This window comes from Poromitra crassiceps (genome assembly GCF_964638095.1).
Source record: "Poromitra crassiceps genome assembly, chromosome: 2".
NCBI lineage: Eukaryota > Metazoa > Chordata > Actinopteri > Beryciformes > Melamphaidae > Poromitra > Poromitra crassiceps.
In genome coordinates this window covers 23,529,837-23,549,836 of record NC_139624.1, presented here as the reverse complement: position 1 = coordinate 23,549,836, position 20,000 = coordinate 23,529,837, and the positions used below count along the sequence as shown (strand labels likewise).

At 44.6% G+C, this 20,000-nt stretch overlaps 1 protein-coding gene across 1 annotated transcript in view; it reads right to left on the bottom strand.

Moving 5' to 3' along the window:
* The window catches only part of LOC310799083 (plexin-B2-like), a gene marked incomplete at both ends in the record, with an annotated part of 33,914 nt that overhangs the window by 833 nt on the left and 13,081 nt on the right, over nucleotides 1-20,000 (bottom strand). The window contains 9 exons of the mRNA XM_083661644.1: nucleotides 9,102-9,237; nucleotides 9,749-9,897; nucleotides 13,174-13,337; nucleotides 14,783-14,870; nucleotides 15,696-15,791; nucleotides 15,887-15,988; nucleotides 16,477-16,588; nucleotides 16,744-16,855; nucleotides 19,361-19,526. Of these exons, the coding sequence (XP_083517770.1) occupies nucleotides 9,102-9,237; nucleotides 9,749-9,897; nucleotides 13,174-13,337; nucleotides 14,783-14,870; nucleotides 15,696-15,791; nucleotides 15,887-15,988; nucleotides 16,477-16,588; nucleotides 16,744-16,855; nucleotides 19,361-19,526 (1,125 nt within the window). The remainder of the gene's footprint in view (nucleotides 1-9,101; nucleotides 9,238-9,748; nucleotides 9,898-13,173; nucleotides 13,338-14,782; nucleotides 14,871-15,695; nucleotides 15,792-15,886; nucleotides 15,989-16,476; nucleotides 16,589-16,743; nucleotides 16,856-19,360; nucleotides 19,527-20,000) is intronic.

Here is a 20,000-nt window from a genome sequence, read left to right as displayed (position 1 = left end):
TCCAGAGCTGATAACTCCACCACGTGTTAATTTCCAGAGCTGATAACTCCACCACGTGTTAATTTCCAGAGCTGATAACTCCACCGTGTGTTATTTTCCAGAGCTGATAACTCCACCACGTGTTATTTTCCAGAGCTGGATAACTCCACCACGTGTTATTTTCCAGAGCTGGATAACTCCACCACGTGTTATTTTCCAGAGCTGATAACTCCACCACGTGTTATTTTCCAGAGCTGGATAACTCCACCGTGTGTTATTATCCAGAGCTGATAACTCCACCACGTGTTATTATCCAGAGCTGGATAACTCCACCACGTGTTAATTTCCAGAGCTGATAACTCCACCACGTGTTATTTTCCAGAGCTGGATAACTCCACCACGTGTTATTATCCAGAGCTGGATAACTCCACCACGTGTTAATTTCCAGAGCTGATAACTCCACCACGTGTTATTTTCCAGAGCTGGATAACTCCACCACGTGTTATTATCCAGAGCTGGATAACTCCACCACGTGTTATTTTCCAGAGCTGGATAACTCCACCACGTGTTATTATCCAGAGCTGGATAACTCCACCACGTGTTAATTTCCAGAGCTGATAACTCCACCACGTGTTATTATCCAGAGCTGATAACTCCACCACGTGTTAATTTCCAGAGCTGATAACTCCACCACGTGTTAATTTCCAGAGCTGATAACTCCACCGTGTGTTATTTTCCAGAGCTGGATAACTCCACCGTGTGTTATTATCCAGAGCTGGATAACTCCACCACGTGTTATTATCCAGAGCTGGATAACTCCACCGCGTGTTATTATCCAGAGCTGGATAACTCCACCACGTGTTATTTTCCAGAGCTGGATAACTCCACCACGTGTTATTATCCAGAGCTGGATAACTCCACCACGTGTTATTATCCAGAGCTGGATAACTCCACCACGTGTTATTTTCCAGAGCTGATAACTCCACCACGTGTTATTATCCAGAGCTGGATAACTCCACCGCGTGTTATTATCCAGAGCTGGATAACTCCACCACGTGTTATTTTCCAGAGCTGGATAACTCCACCGCGTGTTATTATCCAGAGCTGGATAACTCCACCGCGTGTTATTATCCAGAGCTGGATAACTCCACCACGTGTTATTATCCAGAGCTGGATAACTCCACCGCGTGTTATTATCCAGAGCTGGATAACTCCACCGTGTGTTATTATCCAGAGCTGATAACTCCACCACGTGTTATTATCCAGAGCTGGATAACTCCACCACGTGTTATTTTCCAGAGCTGGATAACTCCACCACGTGTTATTTTCCAGAGCTGATAACTCCACCACGTGTTATTTTCCAGAGCTGGATAACTCCACCACGTGTTATTTTCCAGAGCTGGATAACTCCACCACGTGTTATTATCCAGAGCTGATAACTCCACCACGTGTTATTTTCCAGAGCTGATAACTCCACCACGTGTTATTTTCCAGAGCTGGATAACTCCACCACGTGTTATTTTCCAGAGCTGGATAACTCCACCATGTGTTATTTTCCAGAGCTGGATAACTCCACCACGTGTTATTTTCCAGAGCTGGATAACTCCACCACGTGTTATTTTCCAGAGCTGATAACTCCACCACGTGTTATTTTCCAGAGCTGGATAACTCCACCACGTGTTATTTTCCAGAGCTGGATAACTCCACCACGTGTTATTATCCAGAGCTGATAACTCCACCACGTGTTATTTTCCAGAGCTGATAACTCCACCACGTGTTATTATCCAGAGCTGATAACTCCACCACGTGTTATTATCCAGAGCTGGATAACTCCACCACGTGTTATTTTCCAGAGCTGGATAACTCCACCACGTGTTATTTTCCAGAGCTGGATAACTCCACCACGTGTTATTTTCCAGAGCTGATAACTCCACCACGTGTTATTTTCCAGAGCTGATAACTCCACCACGTGTTATTTTCCAGAGCTGGATAACTCCACCACGTGTTATTTTCCAGAGCTGATAACTCCACCACGTGTTATTTTCCAGAGCTGGATAACTCCACCACGTGTTATTTTCCAGAGCTGGATAACTCCACCACGTGTTATTATCCAGAGCTGATAACTCCACCACGTGTTATTTTCCAGAGCTGGATAACTCCACCACGTGTTATTTTCCAGAGCTGGATAACTCCACCACGTGTTATTATCCAGAGCTGATAACTCCACCACGTGTTATTTTCCAGAGCTGATAACTCCACCACGTGTTATTATCCAGAGCTGATAACTCCACCACGTGTTATTATCCAGAGCTGGATAACTCCACCACGTGTTATTATCCAGAGCTGATAACTCCACCACGTGTTATTTTCCAGAGCTGGATAACTCCACCACGTGTTATTATCCAGAGCTGATAACTCCACCACGTGTTATTTTCCAGAGCTGGATAACTCCACCACGTGTTATTATCCAGAGCTGATAACTCCACCACGTGTTATTTTCCAGAGCTGGATAACTCCACCACGTGTTATTATCCAGAGCTGATAACTCCACCACGTGTTATTTTCCAGAGCTGATAACTCCACCGCGTGTTATTTTCCAGAGCTGATAACTCCACCACGTGTTATTTTCCAGAGCTGATAACTCCACCACGTGTTATTATCCAGAGCTGATAACTCCACCACGTGTTATTTTCCAGAGCTGGATAACTCCACCACGTGTTATTATCCAGAGCTGATAACTCCACCACGTGTTATTTTCCAGAGCTGGATAACTCCACCACGTGTTATTATCCAGAGCTGATAACTCCACCACGTGTTATTTTCCAGAGCTGGATAACTCCACCACGTGTTATTATCCAGAGCTGATAACTCCACCACGTGTTATTATCCAGAGCTGATAACTCCACCACGTGTTATTATCCAGAGCTGGATAACTCCACCGCGTGTTATTTTCCAGAGCTGGATAACTCCACCACGTGTTATTATCCAGAGCTGATAACTCCACCACGTGTTAATTTCCAGAGCTGATAACTCCACCACGTGTTAATTTCCAGAGCTGATAACTCCACCGTGTGTTATTTTCCAGAGCTGGATAACTCCACCGTGTGTTATTATCCAGAGCTGGATAACTCCACCACGTGTTATTATCCAGAGCTGGATAACTCCACCGCGTGTTATTATCCAGAGCTGGATAACTCCACCACGTGTTATTTTCCAGAGCTGGATAACTCCACCACGTGTTATTATCCAGAGCTGGATAACTCCACCACGTGTTATTTTCCAGAGCTGATAACTCCACCACGTGTTATTATCCAGAGCTGGATAACTCCACCGCGTGTTATTATCCAGAGCTGGATAACTCCACCGCGTGTTATTATCCAGAGCTGGATAACTCCACCACGTGTTATTATCCAGAGCTGGATAACTCCACCGCGTGTTATTATCCAGAGCTGATAACTCCACCACGTGTTATTATCCAGAGCTGGATAACTCCACCACGTGTTATTTTCCAGAGCTGGATAACTCCACCACGTGTTATTTTCCAGAGCTGATAACTCCACCACGTGTTATTTTCCAGAGCTGGATAACTCCACCACGTGTTATTTTCCAGAGCTGGATAACTCCACCACGTGTTATTATCCAGAGCTGATAACTCCACCACGTGTTATTTTCCAGAGCTGATAACTCCACCACGTGTTATTTTCCAGAGCTGGATAACTCCACCACGTGTTATTTTCCAGAGCTGGATAACTCCACCATGTGTTATTTTCCAGAGCTGGATAACTCCACCACGTGTTATTTTCCAGAGCTGGATAACTCCACCACGTGTTATTTTCCAGAGCTGATAACTCCACCACGTGTTATTTTCCAGAGCTGGATAACTCCACCACGTGTTATTTTCCAGAGCTGGATAACTCCACCACGTGTTATTATCCAGAGCTGATAACTCCACCACGTGTTATTTTCCAGAGCTGATAACTCCACCACGTGTTATTTTCCAGAGCTGGATAACTCCACCACGTGTTATTTTCCAGAGCTGGATAACTCCACCACGTGTTATTTTCCAGAGCTGATAACTCCACCACGTGTTATTTTCCAGAGCTGATAACTCCACCACGTGTTATTTTCCAGAGCTGGATAACTCCACCACGTGTTATTTTCCAGAGCTGATAACTCCACCACGTGTTATTTTCCAGAGCTGGATAACTCCACCACGTGTTATTTTCCAGAGCTGGATAACTCCACCACGTGTTATTATCCAGAGCTGATAACTCCACCACGTGTTATTTTCCAGAGCTGGATAACTCCACCACGTGTTATTTTCCAGAGCTGGATAACTCCACCACGTGTTATTATCCAGAGCTGATAACTCCACCACGTGTTATTTTCCAGAGCTGATAACTCCACCACGTGTTATTATCCAGAGCTGATAACTCCACCACGTGTTATTATCCAGAGCTGGATAACTCCACCACGTGTTATTATCCAGAGCTGATAACTCCACCACGTGTTATTTTCCAGAGCTGGATAACTCCACCACGTGTTATTATCCAGAGCTGATAACTCCACCACGTGTTATTTTCCAGAGCTGGATAACTCCACCACGTGTTATTATCCAGAGCTGATAACTCCACCACGTGTTATTTTCCAGAGCTGATAACTCCACCGCGTGTTATTTTCCAGAGCTGATAACTCCACCACGTGTTATTTTCCAGAGCTGATAACTCCACCACGTGTTATTATCCAGAGCTGGATAACTCCACCACGTGTTATTTTCCAGAGCTGATAACTCCACCACGTGTTATTATCCAGAGCTGGATAACTCCACCACGTGTTATTATCCAGAGCTGGATAACTCCACCACGTGTTATTTTCCAGAGCTGGATAACTCCACCACGTGTTATTATCCAGAGCTGATAACTCCACCACGTGTTATTATCCAGAGCTGATAACTCCACCACGTGTTATTTTCCAGAGCTGGATAACTCCACCGCGTGTTATTTTCCAGAGCTGGATAACTCCACCGCGTGTTATTATCCAGAGCTGGATAACTCCACCACGTGTTATTATCCAGAGCTGGATAACTCCACCACGTGTTAATTTCCAGAGCTGATAACTCCACCACGTGTTATTTTCCAGAGCTGATAACTCCACCACGTGTTATTTTCCAGAGCTGATAACTCCACCACGTGTTATTTTCCAGAGCTGATAACTCCACCACGTGTTATTTTCCAGAGCTGGATAACTCCACCACGTGTTATTATCCAGAGCTGATAACTCCACCACGTGTTATTATCCAGAGCTGGATAACTCCACCACGTGTTATTATCCAGAGCTGATAACTCCACCACGTGTTATTTTCCAGAGCTGGATAACTCCACCACGTGTTATTATCCAGAGCTGATAACTCCACCACGTGTTATTATCCAGAGCTGATAACTCCACCACGTGTTATTTTCCAGAGCTGGATAACTCCACCGCGTGTTATTTTCCAGAGCTGGATAACTCCACCGCGTGTTATTATCCAGAGCTGATAACTCCACCGTGTGTTATTATCCAGAGCTGGATAACTCCACCGTGTGTTATTATCCAGAGCTGGATAACTCCACCGTGTGTTATTATCCAGAGCTGATAACTCCACCACGTGTTATTATCCAGAGCTGATAACTCCACCACGTGTTATTTTCCAGAGCTGGATAACTCCACCGCGTGTTATTTTCCAGAGCTGGATAACTCCACCGCGTGTTATTATCCAGAGCTGATAACTCCACCGTGTGTTATTATCCAGAGCTGGATAACTCCACCGTGTGTTATTATCCAGAGCTGATAACTCCACCGTGTGTTATTATCCAGAGCTGGATAACTCCACCGTGTGTTATTTTCCAGAGCTGGATAACTCCACCGCGTGTTATTATCCAGAGCTGATAACTCCACCACGTGTTATTATCCAGAGCTGGATAACTCCACCGTGTGTTATTATCCAGAGCTGATAACTCCACCGTGTGTTATTATCCAGAGCTGGATAACTCCACCACGTGTTATTATCCAGAGCTGGATAACTCCACCACGTGTTATTATCCAGAGCTGGATAACTCCACCACGTGTTAATTTCCAGAGCTGATAACTCCACCACGTGTTATTTTCCAGAGCTGGATAACTCCACCACGTGTTATTATCCAGAGCTGGATAACTCCACCACGTGTTAATTTCCAGAGCTGATAACTCCACCACGTGTTATTTTCCAGAGCTGATAACTCCACCACGTGTTATTATCCAGAGCTGGATAACTCCACCACGTGTTATTATCCAGAGCTGGATAACTCCACCACGTGTTATTATCCAGAGCTGGATAACTCCACCACGTGTTAATTTCCAGAGCTGATAACTCCACCACGTGTTATTATCCAGAGCTGGATAACTCCACCACGTGTTATTATCCAGAGCTGGATAACTCCACCACGTGTTATTATCCAGAGCTGGATAACTCCACCACGTGTTAATTTCCAGAGCTGATAACTCCACCACGTGTTATTATCCAGAGCTGGATAACTCCACCACGTGTTAATTTCCAGAGCTGATAACTCCACCACGTGTTAATTTCCAGAGCTGATAACTCCACCACGTGTTATTATCCAGAGCTGATAACTCCACCACGTGTTATTATCCAGAGCTGATAACTCCACCACGTGTTATTATCCAGAGCTGGATAACTCCACCACGTGTTAATTTCCAGAGCTGGATAACTCCACCACGTGTTATTATCCAGAGCTGGATAACTCCACCACGTGTTATTATCCAGAGCTGGATAACTCCACCACGTGTTATTATCCAGAGCTGGATAACTCCACCGTGTGTTATTATCCAGAGCTGATAACTCCACCACGTGTTAATTTCCAGAGCTGATAACTCCACCACGTGTTATTATCCAGAGCTGGATAACTCCACCACGTGTTAATTTCCAGAGCTGATAACTCCACCACGTGTTAATTTCCAGAGCTGATAACTCCACCACGTGTTATTATCCAGAGCTGATAACTCCACCACGTGTTATTATCCAGAGCTGGATAACTCCACCACGTGTTATTTTCCAGAGCTGATAACTCCACCACGTGTTATTATCCAGAGCTGGATAACTCCACCACGTGTTATTTTCCAGAGCTGATAACTCCACCACGTGTTATTTTCCAGAGCTGATAACTCCACCACGTGTTATTTTCCAGAGCTGGATAACTCCACCGCGTGTTATTATCCAGAGCTGGATAACTCCACCACGTGTTATTTTCCAGAGCTGGATAACTCCACCACATGTTAATTTCCAGAGCTGATAACTCCACCACGTGTTATTATCCAGAGCTGGATAACTCCACCACGTGTTATTATCCAGAGCTGATAACTCCACCACGTGTTATTTTCCAGAGCTGATAACTCCACCACGTGTTATTATCCAGAGCTGATAACTCCACCGCGTGTTATTATCCAGAGCTGGATAACTCCACCACGTGTTATTATCCAGAGCTGGATAACTCCACCACGTGTTATTATCCAGAGCTGGATAACTCCACCACGTGTTATTATCCAGAGCTGGATAACTCCACCACGTGTTATTATCCAGAGCTGGATAACTCCACCACGTGTTATTATCCAGAGCTGGATTTCTCCACCACGTGTTATTTTCCAGAGCTGATTTCTCCACCACGTGTTATTATCCAGAGCTGGATAACTCCACCACGTGTTATTTTCCAGAGCTGGATAACTCCACCACGTGTTATTATCCAGAGCTGGATAACTCCACCACGTGTTATTATCCAGAGCTGGATTTCTCCACCACGTGTTATTTTCCAGAGCTGATTTCTCCACCACGTGTTATTATCCAGAGCTGGATAACTCCACCACGTGTTATTTTCCAGAGCTGGATAACTCCACCACGTGTTATTTTCCAGAGCTGGATAACTCCACCACGTGTTATTTTCCAGAGCTGGATAACTCCACCACGTGTTATTTTCCAGAGCTGGATAACTCCACCGCGTGTTATTATCCAGAGCTGGATAACTCCACCACGTGTTATTTTGGCAGCAAGGGAAAACAAAGAGACATGATTATTTATCACCACACTACTTCACCAGCAGGGGGTTCGACGGTTCCACAGTCTATCAAGTCACTCTGCTTGAAGAGTATTGAGAACGGAGTGGAGCGCAGCATGAGGTGGCTGCTGTTGGCTGATGGCTTTGTACTGCTCTGTGCTGACAGCAAGCCAAACTCAACTAGAGCACATATTCATTCATGAACGACACTGGGAGGGAGGATAAAGCTGCTTCCGAATCTAACAAGTCAACGTGTCAGAATTGAGCTGATGAAGACAAGCACAGTGTTTGAAAGTTGCTGAAATGCATTTGTTTGTGCTTGGTTTAAGGTTTGGCTGATATTTGTCTATTTTGGCAGCAAGGCAAGAAAGGTGTAAATATGAACTTCAAATGACACATTCTGAGTGCGACAACTTATTCGGGGCAGCAGTGTTGCAGTTGCAGAGATGCACTTTTGCATTTGACATTTTGTTCTCGTTACTTTGGCAGTGAGACCCACTAGACAATAATAAAGATATAACAGGGATGAAGTTGAACAGAGAGCTTGAGAACAAAGAATCCTGTCATTTCATGCTAAAACCAGATCTCTAAAAACTGTATTTAAGGCATTTTAACTTTCTCTTTCAGACAATTTTTCCCCTCTGGTTTTCTCCCGTCTTCTCCCCAATTGTACTTGGCCAGTTCCCTCTGCTGCCCCCTGATGTCCCCTGATGCCCCCTGCTGCCCCGCTCGTTGCTCCACCGTTTTCCATACGAGTTGGAATCTCTTTTTGTCAAAACAAACAGCTTTCATGACTGACCAAATTTGTCAAACCTGAAGACTACATTTCTCAGCCCGAAAAGTTTCAGGAGCCTGAGGAGATGATGTGCTTATAAATATGTATGGTGCCCATGTGCGGGCATACATGAATGCACAAGTATGTGCATTTGCCAACATCTACTGTGTGTGTGTGTGTGTGTGTGTGTGTGTGTGTGTGTGTGTGTGTGTGTGTGTGTGTGTGTGTGTGTGTGTGTGTGTGTGTGTGTGTGCGCGTGCACCTACCCTGTAGGTAAAGATGACTTCCGATACGCCTCTTCTCCCTCCCTCCACTTCCACTTCCACCGCTCCATAGTTCTCCAATTCAAATGGGACGTCAGATGGGGGCGGGCGCCTGGCCGGGCCGATCTCACACACCACACTGTGGAGAGGGTGAGAGAGGGTTATTATAATCACTAGCAATGTGAGGAGCTTCAACCTGTTAGGAGCTTCGACAAGTTCAGACTCCTGACAAGATGTTCGCTAATGAAGTACGTAAGCGGAACACCACAGAGGAACGTCATGTAAACACCATAACAGGGTTAGAATAGCCTAGGTCGGCTCATACTGTGACAATGAGAAACCTGGTTAAAATGCCTGTTTACTCCCATATTAAACAGGTTAGTGTGGCTGGACAATTTTTTACCCAGTGACTTTTGTGCCTGGACACGAGAAAGGTAAATGTACTTGTCTGAAGGACAAGTGGCTCAAAAAGTTCATGTCCAGCCCTGGGAGGCTTCCTTTTAAAAGGAGTGGACTCTAGTATTCACATCAACAACACAATGTCTCCTAATTGGGGATTGTTCTGTATAGTACAGTACAGTATAGTATAGTACAGTATGGTATAGTACAGTACAGTACAGTACAGTAGGGACAATTCCCAGAGGGATGACCTTGTGGAGACGGAGTATCTGTCCTCCTGGTGAACGCAGTCCACTCCAGCCACCGTGATCTTCTTCACGTCCTGCTTCTTGATTCCCAGGTTGGAGCCTTTGATGGTCACCGAGATCCGGCCGTTCAGGGGGCCGAAGCGAGGGATGATCTGGGGCAGGAGAAAATGGAAGAAAATAAAGTCTGTTTGATGATGTGATGATTTAATGATTTCTAAAGTGAAAACGTGGATTTACACATTACAGGCAATTGCTGTGTTTGTGTCATGTGGGAAGAAGTGTCGGAAGGACTTTAACAGTTCAAAGCGGCAACTTGGAAGTCTTGGCACATTCGATTTGAGGCCGTCAAGATTCCCATTAATTCTGATCAGCAAAAACAAATACATGTACAGTATTGAAATGTCAATCACGAATCAAAAGTAGTACATTTCGTTGCATCCTGCCATGATACTTGAATAATACATGATGAAAAGTGTTTATTTTACTTGTTTTGTTTTGAATCTACATTAGTATCTCCTGTCTTTCCTATATGTCATAAATGTACAGTAGGTTGCTTCATATATTCATAAGAAACACGCATTTAAAAAAAAAAATCTCGATTTCCTTCTCGCTGGTTTCTCCTCTGACAGCATGAGCTCGCCTCGACACAGGCAGCCAGACTGCGGGCGCTCTGCCCCCGGAGGAGGGCGGAGGCTGTGCAGCGAGTGTGCAGCCAGCATGGCCAAGTCTCTACATTTCCCCTGAAGGTGTCTCTGGCGCCCTCCAGGGGAGGCGCTGGTCTATACCAATTGATGCCTTGGCTCTTCTAGTTTCACACTGTATGATACCAGAAACTTCACTCTGTCTTTAAAACTGAACCTGCTACAGCCTCTGAAAGTAGATGTACAAAAACGTGACATTTCCCCAAATATCACAATATTTCCGAAAGTCGGCTGTTATGGAATGGAATTGGTGCCAATAATAATCACTCCTCATCCCGCAATAAACAACAGCATTTTCAGCCAATATGAGCCAAATATTGAATTGAAGCCAGGAGTCTGGAAGTTGTCTTAAAATAATGTATTCAGCTAAAACATATAACCCTGTAAACTGCCATCTTCTCAGCAGAGAGGAGAGAGAGAGGAGAGGGGAGGGGAGGGGAGGGGAGGGGAGGGGAGGGGAGGGGAGGGGAATCTGTACTGTGGAGCACACATGTTTTGTCTAGGAGCTGCAGCAGAGGCTGCAGACAATCAAGGTCAGTCACGTGTGACATGACATGTGAGTGTGTGCAGAGGGTGAAATCTGCTTACCTATGTGTGTGAGCAGTTTATGATGATAACTAATACCAATAACTATTTGTATGGGATGGTGCCATGTCTGTCTGTGTGCACGTGTGTGTAGCAGAATGCATTGGGCTGTTTAATGCCACGACAGATAAGCTGTCTGTCTGTAGATAGTGTCTGCCTATTGCCTGTCCATGTGACGTGCATTTGTCTAATAACTCATACCAATAATTATGCGTATGCAATTATAGCTTATTGAATTTGTAATACAAATGTAATCAATGTGGAACTGAAATTTTCTCCGTCAACGGCCCGAGCCTACTCCTCAGGGTTAATGTGTATGTGTAAAAACGGTTGTCTGTATCCCCCCTCCCTCCTGCTCTGGCAGACCACCAGGGGGCGGGACCACAGTTTGAGAACCACTGGCCATAAACAATTTGTTTGTAACAGAAGTGTCATTAAATATGAAGTGTAATATTCACCTATTACTAACAACACTAAAGGAAAAGGCTGTTAATCCTGACAAGTAACAAGAATTCAACCTTTGTGTTATGTCATTTATTAGGTTAAAAACATGAATTAGCTGACTGCTGCTAACATTAGCTAATGCTATGCATTGTGAATCATTGATGTTCCTTTAGTCCAGTTGCTGCTCTGCTCATCTCTCCACAAAAGTGAAGGAGAATTAAATTGTCTATTTTAAACTTTTTGTCCAAAGAACGGTTGAGTTTGACTCTTTTTCCATCTGCTTCGCCTTCGTCTCCTGCAGTTTCCCACCCTGGGAATGATGTCAATCAAATATGGCGGCTATATAAAGCATATAATGCGGTGTCAAAATGACTCTTATTGGCCCAAGGGTTAATACGCAAAATGAGATTTTCCACCAACAGCTTTGGAACTTCTGACACCACTATGCCAGTCGTTTGCACTGTAATCTTCATTGGGTTGTAGCTATACGACAGTATTACAGGTAATATACCATTGATTTATTTTCCTGCTTTGTGTCACTTTGCACAAGCTGATTTATTGGAAGGCACATTAGTTGTTGTTGGGTGGTCTTCTCTCTGCACATTATCAATGCTTCCCTTTGGATTGTTTTTTTATCAATGATCAAAAGTCCATTCCAAAGTGCCGTCTGCTGAGTGACAGCTCCTCTTCCGTCATTACTGCAACGCCTTTTATTACAAAATACACATTCCACACTGACCATTGTGACTTGTATCAAAAGGTTCTCTGGTGTTCCTCACAAAAAGAAGGTCAAAGCAATGCATTGTATTCTATCAGGCTCTACTTATGAACCCTGCTGCTCTTCACATCTGTGCTGTGTGATGATAGAACCAGATCACAGCACGTGTTAGCTTAGCATTTTGCTGTGTACCTAATGAATGGAACCATTTATCATCACTTATTGTCTCCTTCAGTGATTTTAAAGCCATGAGATATATTTTCTCTATGATGTTTGAAGTGTCTCTATGTTGCTGATTGACTGAATTGTACTGTTTTCTTTCCTATTTTTATGGCTGTTCTCAGGTCTCTTTGGAAGTGAAAGAACTGAAATCCGGCTTATGCTTGCCAGCTGTGAGCAGCAATGCAAAGCCAAACCAAATCAACATTAACATCATTACAGCTACACGTGCTTACAAATGTCTGCTAGGCTAATGTGACATCATCACCAAAGGATTAAGCCCACTTACAACTCAGGGTTTCCTCTATATGCATTTAGCAGTGTGGTGGTGGCCCACCGCTACTACATCCTGCCCACCGCTGCTTCAAAATAAGAAAATATATTTTTGGGGGGGACCTGGCCAAGAAAAGCAGCATGAAGTTACAGGTGCTACATTACATTATATTACATTATATAACTTTATACTATACTTTATCACATTTATAGAGAAATAAATGGTGCAAAAACTGTGATAGAAAAGTAAATCTGTGCAACTCTCCGGGGCCGGCGTCGTCGTACGACACACGCTTTTACTAGCGCCCACCCCCCCAATATTTTTTTTTGCATGGCGGTGGGTTATGATCCGGGGAATGTCATGGGCAGATTGTGAAGTCCTGTGTAAACCACCTGGACACCACCATCATTTCCGGCCAAGCAAAAGGCACAGTTGTATTGTTTAGTGCCTGTTTAACCTGGGTATACAGTATATGACTTGAACTTACATCGACAATCTTGGGGTCGGGGCAGTGCGTGGGCTCTGGTGATGGGCACAGCTCCCGGTACACACAGGTGTGTGTGGAGGAACACCAGACACACTGGTACTTGGCATCGGCGTGCTTACACAGGCTGCAGTCCTCCCGTCCCACAGAGCAGTTATACAGCACCACTGGGGGGGGGGGAGGAAGCAGACAGAGAGGGGGGAGAGGTTAGGGCTGATTAGCATTAGCATTAGCATAATGCAGTCCAAATTGAATTGGAAATGAGACAGATGAATCAAACTCATACTGTACACTGTGATTACTTCACTTCCACACTTTCACACGTGGCTCGCCAGCTTCACTACTCGAATCATAAATCACACAAGATCTACCCATCTGTCTCACCACTGTGTGACAGGTGTCAGGTGTCAGAGAGGGCACACTATGTGACAGGTGTCAGAGAGGGCACACTATCTCATGCCTTCTGGTTCTGCCCTTCATTAACAGGATTCTGGGCTAAAACTTTTGATTGGTACTCTAAGGTCGCTTTTACATACAAGCATATATGTGTAAATATATAACCATATATATATATATATAAACATATAAGAGTTCGTTTGCTCGGATAGTGCGCTTCGTTTGGGGTGGTGTGAAAGCACAAACGAACTCTGTTGCGGAACAAACAAGCAAACTCTGGTCCGCTTGAAAACGTGGGTCTCGGTTCGTTTGCAAGTGAACTCTAGCGCGGTTCATTTGTGGTGTGAAAGCAAACCGAACCAAACACAAGAGCAAATATAGGAAAGGCAGTGCATCATGAGTAGAAGGTGGTAGAAGGAAGCAAAACAAACACTGCGGCGCGCACACAGGTCGGTGCGCACACAGGTCGGTGTGCACACAGGTCGGTGTGCACACAGGTCGGTGTGCGCGCCGCAGTGTTTGCACACAGGTCGGTGTGCACCGCGCTGTTTCTACTGCTCGTCTCATCTCGTCTCATCTGCAGAATGATGACCCAACAGTTCGCTGCCTCATCTGCTGCTCATATTGGGCGCATTCTTGTAAAATATTGATTTGATAGTAACACCAAAGTAAAACCAGAAATCCCAAGATCGCATAAAGGTGGTGTTTCTCTATGGGTTGTGTTTCGTGGATTCACTTGTGTTGTTCAGTCACCCCTCAGCAGGCAAGGCAGCAGAAGAGGAGAGATTTCCCCTCTATATTCTGTCCAATAGACGAGTGACCGTTTCGACCACGTGACATTGTTCAGAAAGTTTGGTGCGCTTGACAATTTTTTTTTCTTTTTTCTTTTTCCCTGTGTCTCAGCCTGTTTGTCTTGTAATGGCTCGTGTATTGTTTCATAATTTTTTTTTAAATAATATTGGTGACTTACAGTTGAAATGTAAACTTTGGACATTCTGGGACTTGAACACGACTCTCCAGTGTGAAAGGCAAGTGTTTACAGCCTCCATCCACCTCAACCACAACACTCTTCCGCACTATTTCAATAACAGACTCTATGACGCGGAGAACGTTGAATGTATCTAGAAACGTGTCTTTTTGCTTCAGAGATGTGATATTCTACATATCGGTGGATTGTGTGTTTTGGTGTGTGTGTGGGCATGTGTGAGACACAAACCTGTCAGGGTGCTGTCAATCTTCCTCTCTGTGTCTCTGTCTTTCACATGGAAAGATACGTTCACCTCCTGCTGCTTGTCATAAGCAAACTACACACACACACACACACACACACACACACACACACACACACACACACACACACACACACACACACACACACACACACAGTTTATTTCACATCACGTCTGCATTACAGCAAAGAAAACAAAAATCTATTCACCACCTTCTAATTTCGAGGTCAATACAAAATGACCTTGCATTTATCTATCTGTGGTCAGCACACTGTCTTAGGGGTGTGTGTGTGTGTGTGTGTGTGTGTGTGTGTGTGTGTGTGTGTGTATGTGCGTGTGTGTTGGCAGAGGGTGGGGGGTGGGAGTAGAGAGGGGGGATAGAAAGATAAGAGATAATGAGAAGAGAAAGAGAAGCTCAGTAGTAACACACACGCACACACACACACACACACACACCACACTGACACACACACTTTATCCCAGTGCTTCAATGACTAAGGGGAAATAATGGTGTTACTTGGTAAACCAGAAGGGGGCACCATAAGACAGGTACTTCTGTCATAGTAAATAAGTAGGAGATACAGCACTCACCACCTATTGTGGCAGGTGGCAAGTGCTCTAACTGTATTTATCCTACAACAAGATAAATAAATAAACAAACAAATAAATAACATATTATTATCAGGGTTCCAGAACTTTCTTAAACATCAAATTCAAGGACTTTTCAAGGGCTTTCCAGGCCCAATTCCCTCAAATTCTTTCAAGGCTTTCAAGGACCCATGGGAACATTGTATTATGATTATTATGATTTCATCATTATGATTATAAATACTGTTTAAGAGGCTGACAAGAAAACAGTTCTGGAAGAAAAGGGGAATACATGGTATTGTGTATACTGACCTCGTATCCTCTGAAGTTGAACTTTGACCCCTGGTCCTGGGTCACCTCATCTTCGGAGTGTTTCATAAGCTCAGTCCCGATGCTAAACCTCAGGTCCTGGAGCAGAGAGGATGGAGGGAAGTCGTTTATAGCCAAGAAGACATACTGAACCATAAAGCATGAGAGCTGGAAGCAGATTTGAGTGATCTCACCTTGTAGAAGTCCAGGTTGTTTCCCTGGAAGCTGATGGCGGTCCTGTAGCCCACAGGGATCAGCAGAGGCTCTGGAGACACAAACTGGGGACAACTGGCAGACTGGATGATAGACAAGAGGGACAAGCAGCAGAAATATACAGTTCCATTAAGCAATAACACAATTGAGACGGTCAAGTCACCATTTTTAAATTGAAAGACGTACAAGACAATTAAAGGCAATGTACTGTAAACACTGTGATTTAAAGGGACAATGAGAGAGACTATTACTGCCCCCTAGAGCACAAAAGGTGCTGGCCAGGTGCTGAGATGTCTGCCTTTCTAAAGTGAGCTTGTGGCCCGTACAGATCCCGCCCTCTGCATTTTGCCTTCGTTTGATAGGACAGTAGATCGACAGGAAAGGGAGGGAGAGAGAGGGGATGACATCAGGCAAAGGGCCACAGGTCGGATTCGAACCGGAGCCGGCCGGACTAACACCCCAAACACACCTGAAGCGTATCGGACGCTGAAGACAGATAGTCAGATAGATATTGTAGACAGATATATAGACAGACAGACAGACAGACAGACCAACACACACCACAGCCTACCTGTTGTGGTTTGATGATGTAAGCGCCTGCTACAGCATCGTCATTGTCACTGCAGCTGTGGTCTTGGGCGTTCCACTGACAGCCCCATTCACTGGTCACACATGCTATGCACCTGAAAACAACACACAATACAACATGAAAAGGGTGCGTGGGATGTCTACATACGTGTGTGTGTGTGTGTGTGTGTGTGTGTGTGTGTGTGTGTGTGTGTGTGTGTGTGTGCGGGTGTGTGTGTGTGTATGTATGCGTGAGAGATGTGCATCTTACGGTGTGTTCTGGTTCTTCCTGACAGTAGCAGCACAGTTGTAGAAGTGATATTCTCCGGACGTCACTTCGATGGCATTGTTCACCAGCACCTTGACTGGGACTGACACATAGTCTGAACACACACACACACACACACACACGCACGCACACACGCACACACGCACACACGCGCACACACACACACACACACACACACACACACACACACACACACACACACACACAGGCATACACACACACGAGAGAGAGAGAAAGAGAGAGAGAGAATGTATAAATACAATGGAAGTATAATTTTAAGAGAACCGAGAACATTACCATTTTCACTATCTATGATAATCAGGCGTGTGGGAAAACGGCACATTCTCAGTTCTCTTAAAATTGCAATTTTGCACTGAATTGGCCATTATGTGCCGATCTGAACAGTTTATAATGTTTTCTTTAGCACTATTATTGTGCTTGCTGCTAGGCACGCACAATCCTTATTGTTTCTCATACTTATTCTTACATTTTCTTCCGGCCAAAAGTTGTGTTCGCCATTTCTCCTACAGTTTTCACACTACATAGACATGTGAGACATCAAAACGTGCGGCTCATTGATGACACGTGTGCTCTGACTTTGCTAAGAGATTCATTGCACGGTTTTCGCGATATTTGCGATAACGTGCGATTTCCCCCCGCCATTCACTTGAATTGGGTTTTGAAATCTTTCGCATTAAATTAGCTGTATCTCGGAAGCCATAAGACCTGCAGCTACCAAACTTGGTAGGTTCACAGAGTCGGGTTTTACTACGGCGGAAAAATTACACTAGTTGACCAGATGGTTGACCCGCTTCTATTCACATAGGCCCGCCCATTTCCCGCACACAACTACTTAGTACACCCTAGCAACCATCTACAAACGCCCTAGGGACCAGCCGGAAACACCCTAGCAACCAGTCAGTACACCCTTGCAACCACCTAGAGACATCCTAGTTACACATTGCCGATTGGGGCTGGATTTATAGTTCGATCGAAGTGCGGGGTCGAGGGCAGGGGCACTGCAAGGGGGGCGGGGCGTCGCGAGGGCAGCAAGCACAATTGAATTTTCTTTCCGAAATTTTGTTTATTCTAGTTATATTTTTTGCCCATCAAACCATACAGACTTTTTTCAGTCTCATCATGGTCAGCAGATACAGTACGGAGGCAAAAATATGCGCTGGAAAAATGTTCAGGACATCAAACTGCACATGTACACACATTTTGGGGCTTTGAGACAAATAGGAACAATTCCTGTACATTCGGCCTCCCCTGACTCTTCTCAAGATCAAACTCAGACTGCTGAGTAGAATGTTGAGGCTTCCCATTTGTCATCAGCATCCGGGGCATCCTTCACTGGCAAGTCAACTTTCTTTATCTATCCGTCATCCTCACTGTTCCTTTGTTTTGAAATCATACTTCAGCTGTTAGCTCAGTGTCAAACACAGGGCCCGGGGGGCCAGAACCAGCCCTCAAAACCCACAGGATGACTTTGCAAAGTGTGGAAATTGCACTGAGAAGTCCTTCAGTCCTTTTCTGTATTCATCACTAAATGCTAAACTATTTTCTGTACCGTTGAGCAGAGAGAAGAATTGCACCGCTGTTGTCAATTGTAATAATGCACAGTTACACACAGTAGATTTGAAATGATAGGCCTATTGGTAGCTGAGATAAGTGATAGTGTTCTTAAAATGTACCTGTAGGCCTAATCTTTACACTGGCAGAAATGGGAAAATTGGCATGTGTAGTTATTGACAGTATAGATTATTATGCATTGATTTTCTTTGTCTGGCCCAGTTGGGACTAATTGGGTCCCATGTGGCCCGTGAACTAAAATGAGTTTTCATATTTCTCCTGAGGTTTGTCAGAGAAGTGTGTCTCTCACATCGCCGTGAGACACCAGGTGTGTGTGTGTGTGTGTGTGTGTGTGTGTGTGTGTGTGTGTGTGTGTGTGAGCAGTGTCACGCAGCAGCGTCTCTCTGTACAGATGAACCTTTGGAATAAATCCTCCTTTATTCATTTTCAACGAGCGACTGATTATAGAGAGGCAAAGTGAACGTCACTTCCTGCTTCAGCACTGTACCAGAGATTTTCATCCGCCATTTATTTTCCTATAGACATTTAGTAAAATGCTTATAAAAATAGTTTTCCTTGTTCAAACCAAACGGTTCAGATATATTTAGAATCGAGAGAGACCATAGAACATTTGACTCGGACCAAAACTTTAAAAAACAACATTGAAAAAATATTTTCTTTAAACCGGCATTTCTTTTACGTTTTGGTCCGAGTGAAATGTTACGCGATCTCTCCTGTTTCTAAATATATCTGAACCGTTTGGTTTGAACAAGTAAAACTATTTTTATAAGCATTTTATGACATGCCTATGGGAAAATTAAATGGCGGATGAAAATCTCTGGTACAGTGCTGAAGCAGGAAGTGATGTTCCACTTTGCCTCTCTATTGATCAAGCAACAAGCATTTTTTTGCCATCACAGTTTGACACCCCTGCGTTAGCTACTGCATTACATCAAACGGTCGAGGAGGATACAACAACACATTGTGATAGAAAGACCTGTGTGCGTCCGTCTGGCAGTCAACCTACCCTGCTGGTCAGGAGTGGGCGGGATGTCCACCGGGTCGGGCAGGATGCAGGTCACCTGGCGGTCGGGGGCCTGCGTCACCGCGGCTTCGCTGCGGAAGGAACCGAACACGCACTGCAGCCTATCAGACGGCCCCAGCCTGGGCAGGGCGGGCACACTGATCTCCACCTACAGAGGCGAGAGGAGGAGGTGCAGATAGAGGAGGAGAGGAAGGAGGAGGAGGAGTTCCATAGAAACACAAGAAGGAGACACAGAGAGGGGAGAGAGCACAGGTGTAATGCAACAAAAGTAATCATACTTTGTGACAGCACTTACTTGCATTTTACTTTCAATACTTAAGTACAGTAATTATCAGATACTTCAAGACTTTTTTTTTATATTAAAATGGGTGACATTAAAGCCCCATTAAGTAATTTATTTACCTTAATATAACAGCTTTTTAATCTTTTTGATGGTACAGTGACAGGGAGAATGGCAGCTCTGTTATTGCCACAAGGCCCACCGAAAGCCTGTTCCTGCATTATGGATTTTTGTTGTCTGCGTCCTGAAGCGGCTTGACAGTGTCAAGTTGCCTGGAAGTCCAGGCACAGCGCCTTCAAATGGAAAGTTTTCCACTGACAAACCAACGGTATGCTTTTATTG